Consider the following 26,811-nt stretch of genomic DNA (forward strand, 5'->3'; position numbering starts at 1 on the left):
AAATCAGGATTGTGATTACCCTTGAGTTGAGAGAGAGAATGATTTAGAAGACAGCATGTTATAAACTAGGTGCTGGTTACAGGGGAGTATTCACTTTGTGAAAATTCAGTGAAAGTGCACACTTTATGTGATCACTTTTTTTAGATTGCTGATAGATTTCAAATTTAAAAAATCCCCAAGGAAGTTAATCTCTTCCAAGCAAGGTAATGGGCAGGAGCATCACCCTCTGCCCACCGCTTTCCCAGCAGCACATACAAGAAATAAATTCAGTGATGAAGTCAATTTGCTCCCTTCCTTACACATCCTGGAGCTCATCTAATGTAATGTACTAAATTGGAATGATAATACAGCAAGTCCCCAACCTATAAATGAGGTCTGTTCTGAGAGAATGTAAGTCTGACCAAACGAGTCTTATTACACTTTTGTGCTTCCTAGTAGTCTCCTCCACATCACCACTGCTTTTCCTCTTGGTTCTAGACATTCTGGACTGATTACTACTGTACTCTATCACACTGTACAGTAAGCACAGAGTAGCACAACTGTGACGATGTCCAGCAGACGTGAGCTAATTCTATGACTTATTCACCTCTATAAATGTTCATTATTGCAAGGTCCATTCATATCTGTGAAGGTTCACAACTTGAATGTTCATAAATTGGGGACTTACAGTATAAAAACCAGTTCCAAAAACGCTAATTTAAAGGGAAAAAAGGAAATGTATCTCTCTACCTTGTTTGCCTAGGGAAAAAATTCAACTAGCAGCAGATCTGGCAAACTTCCTACTCTTTAGTGAAATGGCTCCTTTCTACTAGCAGATCAGCAGGTTGAACTTCCTGGTACTTTGTCTTCTTTCTCCCCTTCACTGTGTGCCTTTCCTTACTGACCTGGTGAATACAGCTATGTGGAAAGAATTCTGTGATCTTGGACTTATTTGCTCAAGTAGTGTGTAATAGGGACTCTCCAGTGTTGAGTCGGCAGTGCATAATTCATCTGAATTCTGTTTATTTGTTTCTTGGTACTGGGGATTGAACTCAGAACCTTGTGCTTGCAAGCACTGAGCTAAATCCCCGGCCCTTCATTTGAATTCTGGAAAACAAGTGAAAGGACCACATATCCACATATACTTGGGAAGTTAATGTGGGGCTAACACCACCACCACCACCACCACCACCACCGTCAATATCCCACTTGTTCTCTAACCTCACTTCACCTGAAAACAGCCCCAGTTAAGGATCCAAAGAAATCCTACATTTTCTAAAGAGCATCACTTGTCTGCTTTCTGGAGGAAAGGAGTGTTAAATTAAGGGCCCTACCATTCCAGCTGAAGCTTTGCAGGGTATCCCTTAGGAGTTTGCATTCCCGATTATACTTCCAGGCCTCCAGCATTACTTCATTCAGCTTTTCATCTTCATTCTCTCCTATTGGTAAGGATGAAGAGGAAGTTGCATTTTTCCTGCAGCATCATGGGATTCTAGTGTCAGAGATGGAAGGACATGATGTCCAACTAGTTGAAAAATGACAACTAAATGTGCAAACCTTCACCAGACACTGGCTTTACTGCTAGTCCCTATGTTATATATCAACCACTTCTGGTCACTGATCTCTTCTACCCTGACATACTCACATAAATGCTCTAGTAGCCTCATAGACTTTAATATTAGGTGATGAGCAATAGGATTTAGCAGACTCTATCACTGAGCAAAAATGCCTGGCCATCCCAACACCAAGAGTGGGAAGAACTTTCTCCTCGGTCATTCTTTGCTTTAAAAGGCTGAGACATATTACATAAGTTCTCCTAAAACCAAGGAATCTGGTAAGACATTTTTTGCTTAATGTGTGAAGTATAATATTCACCAGTTGAGAATAGCTCCACACATCACATCCCTTTGAGTGGAGCGAGAACACATGGAAAGAAAGCTCTCTCACTCCCAAGGAACCATCTGTAAGTCATGCTGCCTATGCCTCACACAGCATCAAGCAGATTCTGAACTAGGATAGTGTTCTCTTTATATTCACAAGCTAAATGTGGTATTGCATTCTAAAGATTGAACATGATGTTCACAGCCTGCAATCTAATCTTGACTCTGTCTATATTTTCATTCTTCATCCTTCACTCTGTGCCCTCATTGTTAAATTAAGATAACAAAAAATTACATGCTATACCTAAAAATGGCAAGCCCACAGGAAACCATAAGAAACACAACTTACCACATTTCTGAATTCCTACTGTCCACTCTTTTTAGTGGACATAGATTAATTTATATAATGTATTTATTTTCTTGTAACACAAAGACAGACAAGTCCAAATCAAACCACTCCTTCTGTTATATGCATACACACGTGCATGCACACAGGCACACAGAGCATTACTAAATGGTGTGACCTTTACCAGCCTGGGGGAGAATACACTGAGCAATCACATCTCGAAGCTTTTCCAAGGCAACGTTTGAATCCTCAGCTCCATTCTCCTGGTCATGGATGTAAACACCATCCTTTGGCTTGGTGCTTTAAAAGTTTAGGGGAGAAGTAACAACAAAGTGAGAACTTCAAAACTCAACTCTGGATAGATATTAACTCTAAACACAAGGTAACAGAGTTTTCAGATAAATAACTATAGAACGTGAATAGTTTCTGGTACTATTTAAAGAGCTTATCCTAAAAAAAAAAAAAAAAAAAAAGGATAGACCCTGGCTGAGCTTTTATCACCCAGCACTCAACCATGCCAGTCATGAGAATCAAAGAGAGAAGCTCAGTTACCCAAGTAACTTCCTCTTCCTCAGAATAGGGTTGTTCACTGAGTGGAGGGGTTTGAGGCTGACTTTCAGATCCTGGATTCTCATGTTAGCCAACTGCTCCGCATGAGCCTGCTGAATTCCTGCAACCACCGCCTAAATGTAAACACTGTCATCAGTTTTTCACATTCATTTCTGGGTACCTAAAATACCATCTAAGAAGTAAGAAGAAAAGCCCAAAGTATTCAAAAGGCATTTTTACTCTTATGCTAATGATAATACAAATTTTGATAAGCAGATCCTGGATCATCAGGGCCACACTAGAACACTAGACCAACCAAAGGCCACACAACCACTAGGCCTTCCTCCTCGGCAGTACAAAGAAAAATATACAAAATTCTAACAAGGCTTGTGCTCATAGCTAGTGATGAGAGCAAGTACCTCAGGGGAAAGGACTATCAACTGCTGCCCAAGAAGTTTTAGAGGCTGACATTTTATTCACTGCCCCCACAGTGTAAATGGTTACCTCAACCCTGATGGTTCAAAACTCTGAGCCTGGGGCCAGGGATTTAGCTCAGTGGTGCAGCTGCCTGCCTTGCAAGTGCAAGAGCCTGAGTTCAATTCCTAGTAAACAAAACAAAACAAAACAAAAAAACCACAAACAAACCTCTGATCCTGGCCAAGCCCAAAGGCAGAATCTCATGAACTGAGACCATATCCCAGTGGATAAGCCAGTCAGTTAATTTACAATGAGAAATAACATTCATGGAGTCTGTGCCTTTATAACCAGAGTGTGTACTCACCATGGGCTGACCAAGATAGCCAAATAATCAGTAGGTTGTTTTGCAGAAATGAGATGTTCCCTTTTCCAACTGTGAACATGTATCAGGACAGATAATAAAGCCATACCTCACCTCTGATGGGTTAAGATTGTGGCAGAACTGATGAGTGGATAAAAGTGTGGTTTTTTTTTTATACAGTGTGGAGTACAACTCTGCCATAAAAGGACAAGCTTCAGACATTGATAGCTAAATGGATGGACCTTGAGACCATACTCTTAAGTGAAATAAATTGGACACATGTTTAAATATTGAATTGTTTCTCTGGTGTGAGAAACAATGTGGAAATCAGACTGAGATGTGTAATGGACATTGGGAAATGGGAAAAAAGTATTCAAATGGAAAGGGGAATGGGAGAAGGGAGGAAGAAGGGAATCAACAAGGAAAAAAGTGAAAATAGAAGGAAAAAATGGAAACAGAGCTTTTGGGGGGGTGGGATAAAATAAAAAATTTAATAAAAAAGATTGTGGCAGAATGAATTTGATTTTTATTTTAATACCTCTGTTTTATCTGAATTCTAACAACAAAATTTGACAACTTTAAAAAGTAGTGATGGGCCAGGGATTTAGCTCAGTAGTTCCACTGCCTGCCTTGTAAGCGCAAGGTCCCAAGTTCGATTCCTGGTACCAACAGCAACAAACTAAATAGTGAGGCCAGGCGTGGTGGTGCATGCCTGTAATCCCAGCACTTGGGAGGCCTGGTAGTATGAGACAGCAAGACCCTGTCTCAAAAAAAAAAAAAGTAGTGAACTTTTGACAACTTTAAAAAGTAGCAAGTTCTTTAGTGAGCTTGCAGTCAGCTTAGGAATAATTCAAGCTCACTGAAAGGCCCTGTGTACCCATAGCCAGTCCTGGCTATACCCTTCTACACTCTCCCATCTATTCCGCATCAATAATGGCAGAACCAAAAAGAAGGAAATACCTCAAGGTCATGTTCTCAGCCTCCTAGGCAGGGATTAGAGAGATGCTACTTGACATCTGATACAAAGCCATTTTTTTCTTAAGATCCTGACCACATAATTTCTTTAGAAATGAGAGTGCTCTGTCACATTACAGTGCCATCCACCTCTAAGCCTAGGAACTACTCTTTATCTTTAAGAAGATTCTGCATATTCAGACTTTGCTTCATCATATACTGATTTTTTAAGTAACTCTAAAAAGCAATGTTACTTCTTCATTTCCAAGACCTTAAGGAATGCTATACTATAACCTCCATGTGTCTGACAACCAGGATCTACAAATTACCTTGGACTTTGGATTGGCCACGTCATTTCTGGAAAACTGAGCACATTTAAACAAGGAAAATAACCACTCACAAAATCAAAGAGATGGCAGGGAATTCTGTTCCTTGCAGATCTCCTTTTTCTCCTATTCTGCTAAAGTTAGCTTTTTTTTCTTTTATTTTTGCTGTTTACCTATTTTTTTCTCAAACTTTAACTTCAAGTCTGTGCCACTACCTTGGCCTCTCAGCCACACTCTTGTCCCACAGTACACATCTCATTGGTTTCAATATCCCTCTGCTACCTCAGTGAATATCTAAAGCCTATAAGACTACCTTACCCAAAGTAGCCTCCTCCCTGGTTTCCCTATTTACCAGTCGTATCACTGTCTAAACCAGCCACTATCTCCTTACATCTACTGATCATTAAAAATTAGATATTTTAAGCTGGGCATGGAGGCACATGCCTGTAATCCCAGCACTCAGGAGACTAAGGTAGAAGGATCGCTGTGAATTCAAGACCAGGCTGGGCTACATAATGAGTTCCAGATCAGTCTCAACTAAACAGTGAGGCCCTGTCTCAAAAAAACAAAACAAAACAAAAAGATATTTTAGGACCAAGTATTTAGCTCAGTGGTTCACAGCCTGCTTCACAAGAATACGGACCCAAGTTCGATCCCCGGTCGAAAAACAAACAAACAAAAAAAACAGTAGGTATTTTTCATCACAGATACTAGGCCTATCACCTACCTGTATTTCTTTATTCCCCAGAGCCACCCTTTAACTTCTAGGCCACTGCAGAGGTAATAACTTGGTAAGTCTGCAAGTCTGACTGACCATGATCTACCTAAATACATTCCCAGTAGCAAAACTGTTCTCAAAAATTCACATGGCCTCTCAGCTGCACCCCACTAAGACTTAAGCCCACTGTCTGTTTGCAAGGTCTGGCCCTGCTATACTTGTCTCATTGACTGTTTATTAGTGAGGCCAGGATGTCCTTCCAATAGGCAATTTATTTTAGGATATTTTAGTCTCTTTCATTTTTTGCTTATATTCTTCATTACACATGGGCACTTACTTGCACTGTCTACTGAAATTCCTCCAGGACAGCTTGTGCCTGACCCTGCAAAAGAGCTTGGAAGCTGCTACACAGTAGATAGTTAAGTGTGAGGGTTTCTGTCTTCTCACTGGGCAAATCATGCCCCTTTTGGAAGAATTCTTTTTCTGAATTCCCATAACATTCACAGAAAATTTAACCTGCAAAGTTTCCTCTTTGTATATATTGGCCTGAAGTTCCTACCAGTTCTCCATAAGGGAAGGGTGTCTTACACCGCTCAGTGCCCCCCGCCAAACCACAACATAAATATGGAAGATATTCCTTTGAGTATTCCATTAATGCATATTTACCAGACTCTGATCTGGTTTTTTATGGAAGGAAGTTATTTTCTGGTTTTCAGGAAACCAGAAATGTTCCTCTGAGAAAGACAGTGTGTTCTCTATTGTTTTGCCTTTAACCTCTTACTGAGTCAAGCCCCAGCTTTCCTTCTCAATGAAGCCTTTTCAGCCAACAAAATAAGCATCATTCAAAACCTTATCCATCATCAGCTGAGCAGAGGGTAGCACATTATCAAGGGCCTCAGTAGAGTTGAGCCAGGGGTGGTCCAACACTCCCTCAATGGTGAGTCTTTCCTCTGGTTTGACCTTCAGGAGCCTGTGGAGAAAAGAACAGGCTGCCATGCACAGATGCCCCAAGAAGGAAGCACAGGGAGTTCTGGGGTGTGGCTCTCACTGGCTCTAGCCTTTGACTTTATTTTTTTCCTTAAGCTTCTGACTTTCCAACAATTCCTGCATGCCTATTCCTTCTTCCTGTAGAGCAGAAATGGGATTCTACACCCCAATCCTTTGTTGTGAGCATACTGTGGCTTGAGATGGTGCACTCTATTCTAGACAGAGATAAAAATAGTACAAAAAGGCTTAATCTAGTGATATTTCAAACTGAGTTCTAGGGTTTGCTAAGGTAATCTTACTGGTTTATAGTTCCTGAGACCTTGCATCTCCATATTGAGATTTCTAAAACAATGGGTTCTAACTTACAAAGAAATTCAAAGTGCTCTTGATTAATAGTGGTGGCAAAATTAGTTGAGGGGTCATACCATCATGTAGCAGGACATGTGCCTTTCTTTATTCCATACATTCAAGAACTAAAAATCAAGTCTCAGAAGGAGTTGGCATCTCTCCTAACATATTGCTTCTTCATCATCTGCTTTTTGGTAAAACTTTTTTACCTCTTGTTCATTCAGGCTAACACAATTCCTAACTCACCTTACCATGTTCCCTGAGCTCTCTGTAGCACCATCTCCTTCCAACTATATATCCTCCCATTCCAAGTGTCAGAGTCAGGACCATGAGTCTAACTGCTCTTTTAGCTACTCTGCAAACTTCTGGGCCATTCTGAACAAATAGCTTCAAATTTCTAAAACAAAGATGATTTAGAAAAGAATCACAAATTCAAAGGAAGATAAGGAGTATTGCTCTACGGGCAGGAAATATATTCTACAGAAAACTGGCAAAGAATCACAGAGGACATTAAAGATTTAAAGGGTTGGACATATAGCATGGAAATGACATGTCAAGACCTAAGGGATTCAAACATTGTCCCTACTCTAAAAGTTTTTACTGGTATACTTTAGAAAATAGAAAATAGTCCTTCTTTCTAGTGCCTGTTTCTTTTTTCTAACAGGACAAGCTCATTTTGAAAGGGAGTAATCTCCACAAACAGCTGTAATGTCAGAAGATAGCTTTTGAGTACTGTCCCTTCAATGCTTAACAGACCAAATAAAGTAAATTCAAGCAGTAGGAATAAAAGAATAGTGCCCAACTTAGGTAGGCAAAAAAAATATGTGTGTGTGTGTGTGTGTGTGTGTGTGTGTGTATCAAATTTAGTACTGGTTTATTTAATACTCCCAATACCAAGACTTGAAGATGCTCTCTCATCCATTCACTAGCCCAAATTCTTGGGTTGTTTGTTTGTTTGTTTTGAGACAGGGTCTCACTATGTAGTGAGACTGACCTGGAACTCACTGTGTAACCCAGGCTGGTCTTTGAACTCACAGTGATCCTCCTGCCTCAGCCTCCCAAGTGCTGGGATTACAGGCCTGTGCCACCACACCCGGCCACTAGCCCAAATTCTTAACTAAATCTTCTCAGTTTAATAGGTATCAGAGTAACCAACTCTCACTTGGGAAGACTTGAGAGTGGGTTCCAGACCTAATATAACCACACACTATAACAGCGTCCAAGAAATGAAAAGCTAAACATTTCATCATAATCTTAGCTCCCCAGTTCAGTTCCTGGAAACACATCCCTCCCCAGTGACTGGCCTACACACAAGAAGACAGGCACATCAAAAGGTTTGTCACCTAGGGCTCTAAGTTAATTCCCAGACACTGCTAGAGAGAGACCCAGGTTCCCAATTTTGGGAACAAAGTCTAAGGGTGCAACAAGAGAAAAAAAAGCTCCATTTTTCCTGAAGTGTGGACAATGAGGACTCTCACAATGGGTTAAAGAGATGATTTTTGTGATATTAAAAGAAGGAGCCTAACCAGAGAAATAAATTACTTCTCTCTACCCAGCATTTCTTTGGGCCCTACCCCCTTGAAGCCTTCTTAGTCTCCCCACTTAGCAGCCCAGGGACTTACTTCCTCACAACATCTTTGGCCATCTCTGAGATCTGACTCCATTCTTCTTCTGGAAACTCAAAACTGCCTGTCATAATCTTTCTCCGCATATCCTTAGGGATAGTCCGGCTGTGATGTTTGGAATAAAAAGGAGGGTATCCACACAGCATCACATAGATAATCACCCCTAGGGACCATAAGTCACAGCTCTGAAAATAAACAAAAAAATGGTTACTCAATAGCCAGAACCCAAAATACAGCTCAGGAATAACCCTAACATAGGCAGATTCCACTAAAAATCACTTACAAGAGTTAGAACAATTTCGGGACATCTTAGGAGACCTAACCTATCTCTGTTTTGAAGGTAGTGATATTGAACCAGGACATCACTGAGCCCATTGCCACTAAGCTACATCCTTTTTATTTTTTATTCTGAGACAAGTTGTACAGGTCTAAGTTGTACAAGGTATTGAACTTGCAATCCTCCTGCCTTAACCAAACAGCTGATATTATAGGCATGCACTACTATGCTCAGCACTTTTTTTTTTTCTTTTTTCTTTGAGACAGGGTCAAGAAGTTCAGGTCGGCCTTGAACTCACTATGTAGCCCAAGCTGGCCTTGAACTCTTGGCAATCCTTCTGCCTCAGTCTCCCAAGTGCTGGGATTAGAGGCGTGTGCCACCATGTCTGCCTCTTTGTATTTTTTTATATGCCACCAATGTTGTATAAATCATCACACAAGGTCAATCTGAGGTAAAATGGTCACCTTTTTTTTCAATGCTTGAGCCAAAGCTCATATATCATCCTTATCCTTAAGTACAGGTGTAGGATACTGTGCTTCCAGCCAGAGAAGAAACAGACATAAGCCAGCTAGCTATGAAACAGGTACTGTGTCAACATAGGTAGAGTTCAGGAAAAAAGCCGCTAAGATACATACAGACTGACCCCATAACACAGCACAAGCTACTCTGAAAAGGTCTAAAAAAGTCTGACACAGAATAGGGAGAGGCACTAAAAGGAAGAACAGGATATCTAAAAACATTCCTTTGGCCATGAAGGACTCATCCCATTTGCAAAACTTTATGTCACTAAGGGAAGATGTTATAAAACAAAGAAAATTAGCATCGACTACCATGTCAGTAGTTCTTAAGGTGACTATATACCTATAATCACTGCATGATAATAAAGAAAGAATTCCTAAATGTAGTTAAATGTAGCTCTCTCTGCCTTGGAAAATGGGTTTGATTGTAGGGCAGAAGAGGTATCTGCCTGAGAAGGGCACCCCCACTGAGCCTGCCCCTGGGACCACATGCTCAATTACAGCTGTGTGCTTCTTGGAAAGAAGCCTGAAAAGTGGAGGGTCTCAAGAACTCTCACCCATGTTTTGGCATCACACAAGTGAACGTGGATACTATGATGCATGTGATTATAAAATTACAGAGGTGAAAAGAGTTCTTTAAAATGACCAAGATCAAGCCAGGCATAACTAATCATGCTTGCAACCCCAGTATCCCGGGAGCTGAGGCAGGAGAATCAGTTCAAGCCTGGCCTGGACAACTTAGCAAGACCCTGCTTCAAAATATTTTTTAAAAATTCAAAGGGGTTTGGAAAATACCTCAGTGCAAAGGCCTTGAGTTTGATCTCCAGTACCACATAAGGAAAAGAACGGGAGAGGAAGAGGATGAAAAAAGGAATTAAGATGTGTTATGTACATGTATCAACTCCATACAAGGAATGTTAACACTATGTACTGCGTACATGTACTTAAAAAAAAAAAAAGAGTAAGGGAGCCGGAGCAGGTCTCCCGCCCTGTTTAATGTCCTCAGGTCCTTCTCTGTCACACATACTGCCTCAAGTTCCAAGTAGCATCATTTTTTCTGATTTATTCAGCAACTCCAGGACCTGTTTCCAAAGGCCCTAATCCTTAAAACTCTTGTGCTTTAAAGTAGATGCTCAATATGTGGGCAACAGATGAGAAACTATCGTAGTACCAAGTAACATGCTGTGTTACTTGCTGTGGGAGCAACTGCTGTGTATACAGGACATTGTGGATACTAGGTTTTAACCGTATTTTGTCTTTGTTTTGAAACAAGAGTATTGCTATGTAGCCTATGCTGACTGTGAATTTACAATCCTTCTTCAGGACAGTTATAAATTGGGTATTTTATGAGCTAAGAAAGAATGGTATCACAATTAACTAGTGTGCTAGATTTGGTTTCTCAGAAATGGCCTCTACATCCAAAAATAAGACAACTATATCTTTTTTAATGTGATCAGTAGATTGTACAGCCAGCCAAATAACCTAACAGGTGGCCATAACTCTTGGTTCCTGCTCCAAAAGTTATATAAGTAAGAACATTTCTCATTTTATCAGACAAAAACTTGAATTCCAAATAACTTTCTGCATATCTGGCTGATTCCAGTCTTTTGAGCTGGAATATTAAGCATTAAGATTGTACTTGGCTGATTCTCAGAGATCTACAAACCCCTCAAAAGAAGAAAAGGGTTATGTTCTCAGGATGAAGCTAATTATCTTTTACCTACCTTGTTGTAAGTGTAGGGTGTTGGTGAGGTAGGTATGATACCAGACTTCTCTTTTTGATGCCTTCTCTGTGCCTCCAGTACCTGCCAACAGTCAAATCAAAAGTCATAACACTGAAAATCATCCCACCAATGTTCCACTGCAACCTGAGACAGACTACTGGAAGGCTGAAAAAGGACTAGCACTTAACAGTTGAAACATAATTTCACATCAACACAACACTTTCACAAACCTTTTCTCTTTCCATAACCAGTAATTTATCAACCAATGGACTTGGCCAAGTCAAGAATATAAAGATCAAGTCCTCTTATCCCCCAAAAGGGAGATTTATATCTCTTTTTCCTGCCCATTAAGGAGTTTGAGATCACTGACTTTTTCCCAAGGATACGCCTTATGTCTGTGCAAAAGCAAATGCACACTATCAGACTACAGATCACTGATACCACATTGATTTGGGTGTTAAGTGCATCATAGAGGTAGCCACTGACATCTGCAGTGCCATCATTCTGACCAACTCCCCACTGTCCTGTGAAGCAGGATTATGAGGTGAGGGGGACAACCCTGGAAAACCTCAAACTATTCCTTGAAAGGTACTGCAATGTTGTGTACTTCGTCCCTACTCCTAGACCCACTGGTACTGTCTCAGCCCCTGAGCCCATGAAACTGATGCTGATGGCAAATACTGATGTGTGCTACACTTTAGCCAGGAGCTACAAGGCCACCATGGGCAATCTTGACAAGTTTACTTTCAGTGCTCACTTGAAGACATATAGCTATCAACAGAAATTCACTGACCATCTGGAAAAGACACCAGAATCTCCATGCAGAGGACTGATACCAGCCATCCAGCTATGTCCTCCACATAGAGTTTGTAACACAAGAATAAAGTAAATTAATTAACCTGAAAAATATCATTTACAACCACCATAAAAATATTAATCATTAAGAATAAATCTAAGCCGGGCATGGTAGTGCTCGCCTATAATCCCAGCACTCTGGAGGCTGAGGCAGGAGGATCGCTGTGAGTTCAAGACTAGCCTGGGCTATAGTGAGTTCCTGTCTCAAAAAAAAAAGCCTAACAAAAGTTGTAATAGACCTGTACATTGAAAAACTATACAAATATTCCTAAGCAAAATTAAGGACAAATTAAAAACAAATGGAAGGGGCCAGGGATTTAGCTCAGCGGTTCGGTGGCCTGCCTTGCAAGCGCAAGGACCCGTGTTTGATCCCCGGTACCAAAAAATAAATTAAATTAAATTAAAAAAATAAAAATAAAAACAAATGGAATGACAGTTTTCTAAAGGGTAGAAGATTTAATATTGTTAACAGCTAAGGGCTTCCAAAGACTAGGAGAACTACACCTCTAAAACAACTCTAGTCAAAATGTTAGCAAGGCTTTCTTATAGAAATCAGTTCATACAGAAATGGAAGTGCAAAGAAATTAGAATAGTCAAAACAATTCTGAAAAAGAACAGAGACTTCCAGGAAGATGGTAGAGTGGTGAACAGCAAAGAAACAGCCTCTCCAAGATTTGGTGTCCAGACACTGGAATCTAGCAACACGAGGAAGAAAAGATGGGAGGAAATGGGTCCTTGGGACTCAGCAAAGATCTCAAGTGAGAATTGAAGCCCATGGGAAGAGTGAAGAGAGAGACCTCAATCAATGCAGAAGGAGGTGGCAAGTGGCATTTTCTCTCTGAGTCCTGACTCACTTTGTGAGCTTGAACCTACAGACACAGGGTGACTACTGGTGACCCCAGAGGCCTCCCCACAAAGAAATACACCAATGGAATAGAGCAGTGCACACAGCAGATTGCAGAGGATGGTGATTTAGGTCCAGACATCCCCCAGGAGAGAGTAACTGGCCAGGAGCCATGTTGAGGAGGGGTCACCTGAGCTCCTAACTCAGAGCAGCTACAGGCTTGCTCCATCTAGCAGTTCCCAGTGTCGGGGTGAGGTAGAACCGAATTCAAGCCAGCAAGAGGCACATGGTGTATTGCAGGCAAACAAATCAGGATCCATCCTTACAGCCAGAAACCAGCCTGAACTTCAGTAGAACTAAAGGTGCAGGCTTGCTGAGATTATCTACTACCCCCCCATAAATCTACAGTTACCTTGCTGTGATTAATATACATGGATCTGGGCTCTACCCATTGTGCCTACCATTAACAGCACAGACACACTCTGAAGTGGACATTTCTCCCCCAAACCCCCCCTTTCTCCATACCCCACTGTCACAATGAGATCAACTAGACAAAAAAATCAATAACAAAAAAAATCAGAACTGAACCAAAGTTTCGAACACATAGGCTTAGTTGATGTCTACAGTGTCCACCCCACAACATCAGAATACACATTCTTCTCAGCTGCACACGGGATGTTCTCCAAAACAGACCACATACTATCTCATAGAACATGCTTAACTAAATGCAAAGGAATTAATATCATCAAACCATAGTACAATGAAATTGTAATTCAATGGGAAAAAAATAACAAAAAACACAAAAACTTCATAAACAAGTAAAATTAAATAACACCCTTCGGATCAACCAATGGATCACAGATGAAATTAAAGAATAAATTAGACAGTTTCTATAATCAAACGATAATGGCAATATAACATATCAGAATTTATGGGACACAATAAAAGCAGTACTCTGATGGAAAATTATAGCAGTGAATCAGAAAAACAAAGCAAGCTCAAATAAACAACCTAATGTTGAACTTCAAGCTTCTAGAAAAAGAAGTCAAGCCCAAAGCTCATACAAGGGAGGAAATTATAAAGATCAGAGCAAATATTAATGCAGTGGAGACTAAGACAAAGAATCAATGAATCAAAGAATTGGTTCTTTGAAAGATTAAATAAAATTGACAAACCTTTAGCCAACCTTATCAAAAGATGAGAGAAAAGACAAATCCATGCAATTAAGAATGAAAAGGGTGGCCAGGCGTGTGGCACACACCTGTAATCCCAGCACTCAGGAGGCTGAGGCAGGAGGATCACTTTGAGTTCGAGACCAGCCTGGGCTGCATAGTTCCAGGTCAGTCTCAACTACATAGTGAGACCCTGTCTCAAAAAACCAAACAAACAAAAAGAATGAAAAGGGTAAAATCAAAATAGATCCTGTAGAAATCCGAATAATCATCAATACCTACTTTGAGAACTTATATTCTAATAAGATGGAAAACAGAAGAAATGCATGATTCCTAGATATATATGAATTACCAAAGCTAAATCAAGAAGATATATAACTAAATAAATCAGTATCAGTGAATGAAATTGAAGATGTAATTAAAAACCTACCAACAAAGAAAAGCCCAGACCCTGAGGGATTTATGGCTGAATTCTGCAAGAATTTAGAGAAAACCTAATGCCACTACTTCGCACATTCTTTAATGAAATTAAAGTATTGCTTCTACTCCCAAATTCATCCCTGGAAGCACCCTGATACCAAAACTAGAGAAAGATCCCACGAAAAAAGAGAACTCCAGGCCAATCTCCTTAGTGAATACAGACACACAAATCCTCAATAAGATACTGGCAAAAAGAATGCAGCAAATCGTCAAGAAGATTACATACATCACAACCAAGTAGGATTCATCCTAGGGATGCAGGAATGGCTCAAAATACACAAATCAGTAAGTGTAATATATCGAATTGACAGAGCCAAGGACAAAAACCAGAAAAAGGTTTTGACAAATTCCAAAACCCATTTATGATAAAAAAAAAAAAACCCACAGAAAATTGGAATAGATGGTCTTTACCTCAATCTAATAAAAGCAGTCTATGACAAACCAATAGCTAACATCATATTAAATGTATAAAAACAAAGCTTTCCCTCTAAAATCATGAAGACAACGATGCCCACTGTTACCACTCGATTATTCAAAATACTTCTAGAACCATTAACCACAGCAATTAGACGAAAGAAATAAAAGGAATAGGGATTGGAAAGGAAAAAGTAAATTATCATTATCTGCAGATAACATGATATTCTACTAGAAGACCCCAAAAATTCCATTGTTAGGAAAGTTTTCAAGGAGCTCCAGTAGCCCAACCCCTAGCAGAGTCAGCTAACTACGACAGGCCAGAAGGTCACGTTAAACATTTCCGATAAACATGTGGTACGGGAACAACCTGACCTAGCCCTAAACATTCCCGTAAATGATCCCCCACCGAAGCCCCCCTCCTCTTTCTCGGAATTCCCCCTCCCCTATAGCTTGTGGTTTTTTTCTTTAAAAACTGTGTATCTTCCCTGCTTCGGGGCTCAAATCCTCTGCCCCTGCGAGGGTTATGAGCTGAGCCCCAGCGCGCTGGAATAAAGACCTCTTGTGTTTTGCATCAAGAATCGTCTCTCCGGGGTGTTTATGGTGCATCACGGCATCCCGGACTCAGAGTAGTGGGATCCCTCCCTGGGAGGATCTTACACCATCACAAGACTTCTAGATTTAATAACCACCAAATTCACTTGCATAGCTGGATACAAAGTCAACACTCAGAAACCAACGGCATTCCTGTACACAAATAAGAAACTTACTTTAAGAGAAATTAGGGGAAAAAACACCTTAAAAACAGCATCCAAAAAAGAGAAATACCTAGAAGTCAATCTAATAGAGGAAGTATAAGTCCTCTACATTGAAAACTACAGTACTATGAAAAAAGACATGGAACAGCACATCAGAAAATGGAAAGAGCACCAGGAATTTAGCTCAGTGGTGCTGCTGCCTGCATCACAAGCTCAAGGATCAGAGTTCAATCCCCAGTACAAAAAAAAAAAACAAGAAAAGAAAAAGGAAAAGGAAAGCTATCCCTTCCTTGTGGGAAGAATCAACATAATAAAAATGGCCACACTCCAAAAATTGTTATACAGACTTAATGCAATCTCAATAAAAATACCAATAGCATACCTCAAAGAACTAGAGAAAACATTCCTAAAATTCCTTTGGAACCAGAAGAAATCTAGAATAGTAAAAACAATTCTAGGCAACAAAGGAAAGGCAGGAACCATCACAATCCCTGACTTGAAATTATACCACAGAGATACTGTGATAAAAATAGTATGGTACAGGGCTAGGGATTTAGCTCAGTGGTTCCGCTGCCTGCCTCTCAAGCACAAGGACCTGAGTCGATACCTGGTACAAAAAGAACAAAACAAAACAAAACTCAAAAACAAAAAAATCAGAAACCCCCCAAATTTAAAGACTTAAACCAAAAATGAACATCTGAAATGAATAGACACTTTGCAGATAGATAGAAATGGCAAATATATGAAAAAATGTCCATCATCATCAGTCATTTGAGACATGCAAATTAAAATAATACTGAGATTCCAATTCACTCCAGAAAGAAGAGCTATCATCAAGAAGTTAAACAATAACAAATGCTGGAGGGGATGCAGGGGGAAAAAGGAACCTTCTTGGCCATTAGTAGGAATGTAGATTAGTGCAACAACTATGAAAATCAGTGTAGAGATTCCTCAAAAAACTAAAATTAAAGATTCCATATGACCCAGCTATTCCCCTTTTTGGTATTTTCCCAAAAGAATTAAAATCATCATACCATAATGGTATATACTAACCCATGTTTATAGTACCACAATTTGTGGGGTTTTTTTTGGGGGGGTGTTTTTTTGAGACAGGGTCTCACTGTATAGTTGAGACTGACCTGGAACTCACTATGCAGCCCAGGCTGGTCTCTAACTCACAGTGATCCTCCTGCCTCAGCCTCCCAAGTGCTGGGATTAAAGACAGGCGCTTACAATTTGTAACAGCTCACTCTTAGAAACAGACCAAATACCCAATAACTGTTAAATGGATAAAGAAGATCTAGGTGGCTTTTTAAAATACAGTGAAGTACTACTCTGCCATTAAAGGCTGGGGATTTAGCTCAGTGGTGCCGCAGCCTGCCTCCTACACTGCCATAAAGAAGGATGACCATGAGACATTTTTAGTTAAATGGATGCACCTTGAGGCCATACTCTTTTTTTTTTTTTTTGGTTCCAGGGATTAAACTCAGGTCCTTGAGCTTGTGAGGCAGACAGCAGAACCACTGAGCTAAATCCCTGGCCGTGAGGCCATATTCTTAAGTGAAATAAATTGGACCATATTTAAATACCAAATTGTTTCTCTGGTGTGAGAAATCAGAAGTAGAAATAAGGACCAATAGATATTGAGAAATGGGAAGAAAATGTTCAAATGAGAAAGAGAAAAGGGGAGTGAGTGGGGGAAAGGAAGGAAGGGACAAGAAAGAACAAAATGGAAACAAAGCTTTTGTAAATAAGGAGAGAGAGAGAGCAAGATGTCTGTACAGGTACAAATTCCCTATGATGAACGTTACCATTATGTATATCCAAAATATACCAATATAGAAATTCAAAAAAAATAAAACACATTAAAAAAAAGAACATGGCCCAGGGATTTAGCTCAGTGGTTCTGCCACCTGCCTCGCAAGTGCAAGGTCCTGAGTTCAATCTCCAGTACCAAAAAAAAAAAAAAAAAAAAAAGAACCACAAAGCTGGAAGGCTAGGAATATCTGATTTCCATAATCAGTATAAGTCAACAGTAATCAAGACATTGTAATACTAGTACAAAGACACATAAAGAGATTAATGAACAGATTTAAGAGTCCAGAAAGAAACCCATACATATAGATTCAATTTATTTTTCACAAAGACTCAAAAACAATACAGCAGAAAAAAGACAGTCTTTGCAACCAATGGTGCTAGATTAAATGGATACCCAAATGCTAAAAAAGAACTTGGATCCATACTTTATACATATACAAAAATGAACTCAAATGGATCATAGTCCCAAATGTAAAACCTAAAAAGATGATCTGGGGTTAGACAAAAATTTTTACCAAAAAAAAAAAGAAAGAAAGAAAGCACAACATAAAAGAAAATTGTGATACTGGCCTACATCAAAATTAAAATCTGCTCATGGGCCGGGGATTTAGCTCAGTGGTTCGGTGGCCTGCCTTGCAAGCGCAAGGACCAGAGTTCAATCCCCAGTGCCAAAAAATAAAAAATAAAAATAAAAATAAATAAATAAATAAATAAATAAAATCTGCTCTTCAGATATACTGTTAAAAGAATGAAAGGATAAGCCAAAGACTGGAAGAAAATCTTTGCTAAGTATATATCTGATAAAGGACTTATATCCAAAATATATAAAGAATTCTGAAATTAAAAATAAGAAAACCAAATAATTTATAAATAGGGAAAATGAGGCAAGTGGTGGCACATGCCTATAATCCCAGCATGCACAAGGCTGAGGCATATTACTGTAGTTTCAAGTCCAGCCTGGCCTATATAGTGAGACCGTATCTCAAAAACAAAAACAAAAAAAAAAACAAACCAAAAAAACCTTCCAAAACATAATAAAAAATAGGCAAAAGATTTAAACAGATACTTCAGCAAAAAAAATACAGAGAAGTCAGAGATTTAGCTCAGTGGTTCCACCACCTGCTTTGCAAGCACAAGATCCCAAGTTCAATCCCCGGTACCAAGAAAAAAAAAAAAAAAAAACAGAGAAAACAAAGACACAAACATCTTTAGACATACAAATTAAAACCATAATTAAATAAGATTACATACCTGCTAACATGGCAAAAATTAATATCACTAATCATAACAAATGCTGGTGAAAATGTGAAGGACCTAAACTTTCAAAATTGCTACAGGAAGCATAAAATAACTGTCACTGTAGAAAATTTAGGAGTTTCTAAAGTTAAACACCTGCTACATGATCATATCATTCCAGTTACAGACATTTACTTAAGAGGAAAGAAAATCTGTATACAAATGTTCATAATAGCTTTTTGTATGAAAGTGGGAGAAAAAAAATAGAGTGGGAGGAAAAAAGTCCAATGTCTGTCAATAGATGGATAAACAATCACAGTATACCCATATAACACAGTATTTTTCAGGAGAAGCAATGAATTGTTGATATATGCAGTAATTTGGACAAATCTTAAAGCAGTTATGCTGAGACAAGCACTCCAGAAAAAGAAAATACTCTATGTTGTATTACAGTACCTTCCCTTATCTGTGGTTTTACTTTCTGAAGTTAATACTGAAGTAGGTTTTAAATTGCATTCCACGCAATCACAATGGTAAACAACCAATATTCTATTGTGTTGCCAAACTACGATATTCAGTAGTTTATGTATACCAAACGTATTTTGGGGGGAGTACCAGGGATGGAACTCGGGTCCTTGCACTGGTGAGGCAGGTGGTGAAACCACTGAGCCAAATCCCTGGCCCCCAAAAGCATTTTTTATTTCCTTTTCTTTCACAGTATTAGGGATTGTGCCCAGCACCTTTGCACTAAGCTATATCTCTAACCCCTTTTATTTTTTATTTTGTGACAGGCCCTCACTAAGTTGCCCAGGCTAGACTTGAGCTTGCTATCCTCCTGCCTCAGCTTCTCAAGCAGCTGGGATTACAGGCATCCACAATCGCACCAAGCCAACATTTTTAATTTATGATGGAATTATAGACCACAAACCCACTGTAAATCAAGGAGCATATGTACTGATCTTATAAAAGTGTTTCAGAAAAAAAGGAGGACACACCTTTCTATTTTCACAAGGCCAGTCTTCCCCGACCTGAAGCTAGGCAAAGAGAAGGTTACAGGGCCGGGGATTTAGCTCAGAGGTTCTGCCACCTGCCTTACAAGTGCAAGGACCAGAGTGTGATCTCCAGTACCAAAAAAAAAAAAAAAAAAAAAAAAAAGAGAGAGAGAGAGAGAAAAAGAAGTTTACAGACCAATACTCCTCTTGTTAAAACATACAAAATCCATAACAATATATTAGCCATCAAATTAAGCAAAATGAATATATGATGACTAAGTGGCGCTGATCTTAGGATGAGATCATTTAACGCTTGAAAAAAATCAGTGCAATTCATCCTATTAACAAAATAAGAAAAATATCAACTCAGTAAATTCAGACAAAAAGCACTGGACAAAAAGTAAGTACAACAGTACTCGGGAGGCTGACGCAGAACGATCACTGAGTTCAAGGCCAGCCTGAACTACAAAGGGAGACCCTGCCTAAAAAAAAAAAAATTCAGTACACATTCACTTTCAGAAAACTCGGAAACTTCCTTAGTATGATAATAGATACCTATAAAAATATAACACTGCACTTAATGGTGAAAGAGTAAACACTTTTTTCTATAAGATCAGTCATGAGGCATTGATGTCTGTTCTCGTCATTTAACATTCAACTTGTATTCAAGTAGTGGTCCTAGACAGTACAATATGGAAAAGAAAATGATGGCAAACATACTGGGACATACAAATGAAAACTCTATTAGCCAGACGTGGTGGCGCATGCCTTTAATCCCAGCACTCGGGCGGCTGAGGCAGGAGGATCGCTGTGAGTTCAAGACCAGCCTGGGCTACACAGTGAGTTCCAGGTCAGTCTGAACTACATAGTGAGATCCTTTCCTAAAAACAAAACAAAAAACAAAAAAACAGAAAAACAAAAACCGTATTTATTCAGACAATATGAACTCATATGTAGAAAAGTCTAACAAATATGTAGAAAATTCTAACAGACCTACAAACTTAGAGAATTAGTAAATGAATTTGATTAAATCTTAGGATACAAGGTCAATGTAAAAAACTTCTTTGCATTTCCATAAACTAGTAAGAGACAACTGGACAATGAAATTTAAAAAAATATTTCCAGCAGCATCCAACAACATAAATTAGAATGAATTTTAAAAATATGTACAAGACATTTAACACAAGAACCATAAACATTTCAAAAAAAAAAAACTGAATGCCTAAATAACTGGAAGATTTATAATGTTAAGATGCCATTCTCTCCAAATTCATCTATAGACTAAACACAATTTGAATTAAATCCCAAGAGGCTTTTTTGTTGTTAAAAAGTAAATTCTAAACTTTAGAGAGAATACACTCAAAACAACTTTGAAAAGAAGAAATTTTAGGGCTGGGGATTTAGCTCAGTGGTGCCAAGCGGAAGGACAGAGTTCAATCCCTGGTACAAAAAAAAAAAAAAAATTTTAAAAACATATCCTATCAGGACCAGGGATTTAGCTCAGTGATTCTACCACCTGCCTTGCAAGTACAAGGTCCCAAGTTCAATGCCCAGTACCAAAAAAACAAAACAAAACAAACAAAAAAAACCCATAACCTATCAGGAGTCAATATTTAGTACATTATCTACAGTAATATAGGTGATCTTACTACAGATATCAGCACATGTGTATGTTCACTTGATTTTCAACAAAACTGCAAAGTAATCCAAAGATACAGGAATTGTCTTTTTAACAAATGTTGCTGCAACAATTTGCTATCCATGGGGAAAAACAAAGAGCAACCTTGACCCTTATTTCATACCTATGTGTGTACACACATACACACACCCATACACACATACAGACAGATCAGACCAAACTGTAAAAGCTAAAAAAAAAAATTAACTTTTTACAAGAGAAACTTTTCAATGCCAACAGGTCTTAGGAACAAAAGATACTAGCCATTTTTTTAAAATGCTATTCTGCTGGCTCTCATGATGAAGGAAGTGAACAAAAGACAAAAATGCAGGCAGCCTCTAAAACAGTGGTGCAGAATTTGTAGCACAAGTGCTGCAGCTAGCTGTTTGTTTTGTTTTGTTTTGTTTTTTGGTACCAGGGGTTGAACTCCGGTCCTTGAGCTTACAAGGCAGGTGCTGGAACCACTGAGCTAAATAAAAGGTGTGCACCACTGCTCTAGAAACTGGGAAAGTCCAGGAATGGATTTTCCTCTAAAGCTTCCAGAAGACACACAGTCCTGTGGATACCTTGATTATAGCCCACCAGGCACCATTTCAGTCTTCTCATTTCCAGAAGTGCATATAAGGTAACGATAAATGTATGTTGTTTTAAGCCACTTAGAATGTGGCAATTTGTTACAACAGTAACGAAATCTACAACATTTTTTAAATTTGTATACTTCAATGAGGAATATGATCACAATGTACTACAAACATATACTAAAAAATTCTTACATACTATACTTCAGTTATAAGATAAACCAACAATAAAAACAGGCAGGATTTGTACCCATACTTCATAAAGAATATTGAACCTATAGTTCACAACAGGATGACCAATAAACACACGAAAAATATGCTCAAGAGCAGAGGCCATCAGGAAAATGCTACTATTAAACCCATAACGACGTAACAGCAAACACCAACTAGCATGATGAAATTACAAATACTGACATATACTGGTACATAATAATGTGAAGCAACTGGAACCCTAATATATTATTTGTAAAGCCATAAAATGGTAAAACCATGTTAGGAAAAAGATACTTTTTAAGTCAGAAATGATGGCCTCCAAAATTTATAAATGAATGTTCCTAGCATCTTTATTCATAATACCCCAAACTTCCCACAGAAACAACCCAAAATGCCCATCAGGGCTGGGGATTTGGCTCAGTGGTTCTGCCGTCTGCCTCACAAGCGCAAGGACCCAAGTCAATCCCCGATACCAAAAAAAAAAGTAGATCTGAAACCAAATGCCCATCAGTCAGTACATGAAACAACAAACATAGTCTGGCCTATGATGGAATACTATTTGGTAATAAAAGGACTACTGATAATTACAGCAACACAGATACATCTCCAAAACATGCTGATCAAAAGAAACAAAACATTAGAAAGTGTATATTTCATTTTTATGAAATTTGACACCAGGCAAAACTAATAATGAGAGAAAGCAGATCAGTGGTTGTCTGGAACTACAGGTTGGCACAGGAGGGGACAAGGCACAAGGCAGCTTGTGAAGTGACAGAAGTGTTCTTGTTTCTTCACTGTGGTGGTGGTCATTTGCATTTTTTAAACCTTATCAAACTGTACCTGGCGCCGGGCGTGGTGGCGCACACCTGTAATCCCAGCACTCAGGAGGCTGAGGCAAGAGGATCACTGTGAGTTCGAGACCAGCCTGGACTACATAGTGAGTTCCAGGTCAGTCTCAACTACATAGTGAGACCCTGTCTCAAAAAAACCAAACCAAACCAAACAAAACAAAAAAACTGTACCTGAAGTAGGAATACAGTAGTCTCCCTTATCTATGGGTTTTTTTAAGAGGGAAAGGGGTCTATGGTTTCATTACCTGCCATCAACCACAGTCAAAAATATTTAATAGAAAAATAAAATAAAATAATATAAAATAAAATAAAAATATTTAATGGAAAATTCCAGAAATAATTCTTGAGTTTTAAATCATCAGTACCCCTCCCCCCAAAAACACTTACTTTCTGTAAGTGAAAAGGTGAAAGTTTATCATAGGCATATATGTATAAGAAAAAACATGGTACACAGAGGATTTGGTACTGTCTGTTACTTTAGGCATCCACTGGGGGTTATGGAATATATCCCCCATAGGTAAAAGGAGACTTTAGTATTTTATTATATATAAATTATACCTCTAAATCATAACTCAATAAAAGCCAGTTTTAAAAGGATGAAATATCAGAAGGTTTCTTAAGTTGAGTTTTCCCTCTCCCATCTGTAATGTATGCCTACTTGCATGACAGAATAGAAGGAACATAAATCTTGATGGCAGCTTGGTAATAACATCTTAAGGAAAAAAACAGCACATGCTTACCTGAGGTGCTACATAATAAGGGGTGAACTGAGGTGTCATCAAGTCACCTTGGTCAATTTTAGCAAATCCAAAGTCACACAACTTCACTGGAGCATCCTGAAATAAAACAAATAGAAGTCACTGCTCCAGAGTTGTCAGTAAGCATTAAAAGAAAATCCAGGTGCATGACATACTAGTCTAACTTACAAGTTTCTGGCTGAGATCAAAGCCTATGAATAGCATGTCATCAGGTCTGGAAACAATGGTTCATGTTGAAGAGCAGTTCTTAGTAACAAAGAAGAAAGGAATTTCTACCCATTTACTTAGCCTTCCTTTATAAAGTCAGCTGTAAAATCAAGATATTAGCTTTCTGGCCCCTCATTAATGGGCCGATCATCTCTCATCAATCTTGGGTGTTACTTCACTTGCAATTGTTAAGTTTCAAGGTAACATAAAATAATGCATAGATTCTACCCTTTCCAAAGGTCTCCCAAATAACATCTACAACCCTAAGTGCCACAAATACACATGAGTATCATCTAAAATTATCAATGCTAGGAGTATGATAGTTTCTCTGAGCCTTTAGGGAAGAAAAAAGGAGAAGAAATAAGCTATTTGCCTAAACCCTCTTCCCCATGAACCTGCAGCATCCCGAACATATTCTGAGCTGTGGTAAGAGTACAGCTAACAGTACTAAAATGCAGAAAAGCAAACTTTTCTCACCAAAGAGTTATCCTTGAAAAGTAGATTTTCAGGCTTGAGATCTCTGTGTGCAATGTTTAACAAGTGACAGTGCTGTAGAGCCAAAGCTATCTGAAAAAGGACACAGTGGAGCAACAGCCTCTTAGAAAGAGAAATCTTTAAAACCCCTGTTGTAGAGAATGCAGGATGTTAAAAAAAATTCATTAAGTCAATCAAAACCTTGGTCAATTTCAAAGCAGAAATTAAGAAAGACTTGAATAAACTGATGATTACATCCTGTAAGAAATGGGGAAAATGGGAAAGAAATGGGAAAAATGAAATGCTCCCACTTTCATTCAGTGACGTATGATGGGCACTGAAGAGAAACTGCTAAGCTTGGCAGTCTCCAGCAGGCATGCGTTTCCCAGGAGGGCAGCAGCAGAAATGCCTGGTGTAGAAGAACTGCACTTGCAAAGGAAATGAATGACAGACTCCACCTCCAAACCAGGTGATCGGGTTTTTCCAACTGATGTTCCAATCTGTCCACCTTACATGCTGACAATGCTGCCTATTTTGTGTGGACTTAAGGGTTTTTTGTTTTATAGAAGATTATCAGAGCTTATTCTTTATTCCTAATATTTGAAAAATGTAATTTAAAAATCAAATAGGATAGATTCTACTGTTCTTCAATTGTCAGTATGGAATTTTCTCAGCCATCCAAATATTATTTCATAATATTAAAATATTATTTCAATCAGGAAGCTATCCAAAAATACTTGGAAAATTTGGCCAAGTTTATTATTATTACCTAACTGGGCTGTGCTTCCTGCTTTTCTTTACCTTGCTTGCTTGGTCTGAAGATAGGCCTTGAGGGTTTAGTTTCTCGCCTTTATAAGAGTTTAGAACCAGTTGTATTCCTAGTATTGAATGTGACATAATCATTCACACTGACTCAATGTGGTTCAAGATGGAATATAACTAGGAATAACCCAGAATTACAAAGATCTTAGAATACTTTTGAAATCTGCAGAAATGACAGGTGATTCATGTAAGAAGCATCTTATATACAACTGCCATAAAACATATTTTTGTACCGTACAATCTTTCAGGTGTTATCAACAGCATTTTATCTCAAAGTCCAATTAAAGTGCTTGGAAGCTGCATGTCTAAAGATATGGAGAGTCAATAAAGGAGGTAAGATCGTCTTCCTTTCAGCATTTATTTAAATCTTACCAGGAAACAGTTGACAACCAATAAAGTATACAGTCCGCCCCCCACAAAATATACAAGGAATGACATTTGTTCTGTTAAGACATTCTTTCTGATTACATAACAAAGCAGGCAATGAGAAGTCAAATAGAGTTTTTCTTTAAGCTTTCTTTTATTCCCCCTAATGAAATTGCACTTGTTAACCAACATAGTTGGCAGTTTGATTGGTACCCGGGGTTAACTTGCCTGCTTTGTTACTTGGCTGGCTTGCTTCTCTGTAAAGTGCCGGTGCTGGCTGATTCTGTGAAATAGCTCTCCCCCTTCCATCATCTCCATTACAATTAAGAGTCGAGCCCTGTTTGAAAGCATTTGATTTTGTTAAGTTTAAAAAAAAAAAACCAAAAAGAACCCTGAAATATAAAAAACTAAACTACAGAGACCTCATCTACAAAATGTGTAACCAAGGTAATGCAGCTACTAAATAAGTACAAAAATTCTCACTTCAAAAAAAAAAAAAATCCACAAATTTTGGTTACCATTCTTTGATAAAATGCTTCTGGTTTCCATCCAAATGCTTTCACCAACAGAGCAAAGTGAAAAATAATCATTGATTCCTTTTGTTTTAAAATTCCTTTTTATTTCTCCACCTATAAAATTCCTACCCTCCTTTCAAGGGCTAGACATCTTTCACACCGCCTCTGTGAAACACCTCACCTCCCACGTTAGTAGCTCCCCTCCTTTATAAAGTTCAGAATATCTTATGCTTGTCCCTCCTTGGTGCCTGTCACACTGCTACAATGATGATGAATTTACATCTCAATCTGTCCAATGAATTCCCTAGAAGAGACTCAGTCTGCACCGATGTGCTTTCAAAACATTTGGGAGCTAAAAGAATAGCATTGATTTTTTCCTTTGAAAGGAAAGTCAGACTAAGCAACAGAGGCTTTTACTATATCAGCCTCTGAGACTTTGCCTAGAATAACGCTGGGCCCCTTTGACTAATACGAAATAGAATTTGTTTAAATTCCACATTAAATACGTTTTTTAAAGAAAGTAATAAAAAATAATCAAGGGCTAGGAGACTGGGTAGATAAAACTGTTAAGGCTGAGTGGTGAGTACCTGGGGATTCATTATATAATTCTGTGCTTTTACAAAGATCTGAAAGTTTCCAAAATACAGAGAGGGGGGAGGAGAAGGAGAAGAAATAGGAAGGAGAAGGAGGAGGAGGAAGGGAAAGGGAGAGGAAGGGGAAAGATAGAAGAGGAAGACTCTGCTACACCTTGGCCTACATATGCACATATGA

At 38.7% G+C, this 26,811-nt stretch overlaps 1 protein-coding gene across 6 annotated transcripts in view; it reads right to left on the reverse strand.

Moving 5' to 3' along the window:
- The window catches only part of Mapkapk5 (MAPK activated protein kinase 5), a 38,100-nt gene that overhangs the window by 1,239 nt on the left and 10,050 nt on the right, over positions 1-26,811 (reverse strand). For 2 of the 6 annotated variants that reach the window (XM_010604474.3, XM_010604475.3), the window contains exons 5-13: positions 25,754-25,862; positions 24,341-24,430; positions 23,639-23,734; positions 11,010-11,090; positions 8,488-8,675; positions 6,380-6,500; positions 2,758-2,888; positions 2,390-2,505; positions 1,314-1,418 (exon numbers count right to left, since the gene is read on the reverse strand). In XM_010604474.3, the coding sequence (XP_010602776.1) occupies positions 1,314-1,418; positions 2,390-2,505; positions 2,758-2,888; positions 6,380-6,500; positions 8,488-8,675; positions 11,010-11,090; positions 23,639-23,734; positions 24,341-24,430; positions 25,754-25,862 (1,037 nt within the window). Of the gene's footprint in view, positions 1-1,313; positions 1,472-2,383; positions 2,506-2,757; positions 2,889-6,379; positions 6,501-8,487; positions 8,676-11,009; positions 11,091-23,638; positions 23,735-24,340; positions 24,431-25,753; positions 25,863-26,811 lie in introns of those variants that run through there. The other 4 variants (XM_010604473.3, XM_010604472.3, XM_033762432.1 and 1 more) reach the window with 3 other exon arrangements.

This window comes from Fukomys damarensis, unplaced genomic scaffold (assembly GCF_012274545.1).
Source record: "Fukomys damarensis isolate Sample0158 unplaced genomic scaffold, DMR_v1.0_HiC HiC_scaffold_12, whole genome shotgun sequence".
Taxonomy (NCBI): domain Eukaryota; kingdom Metazoa; phylum Chordata; class Mammalia; order Rodentia; family Bathyergidae; genus Fukomys; species Fukomys damarensis.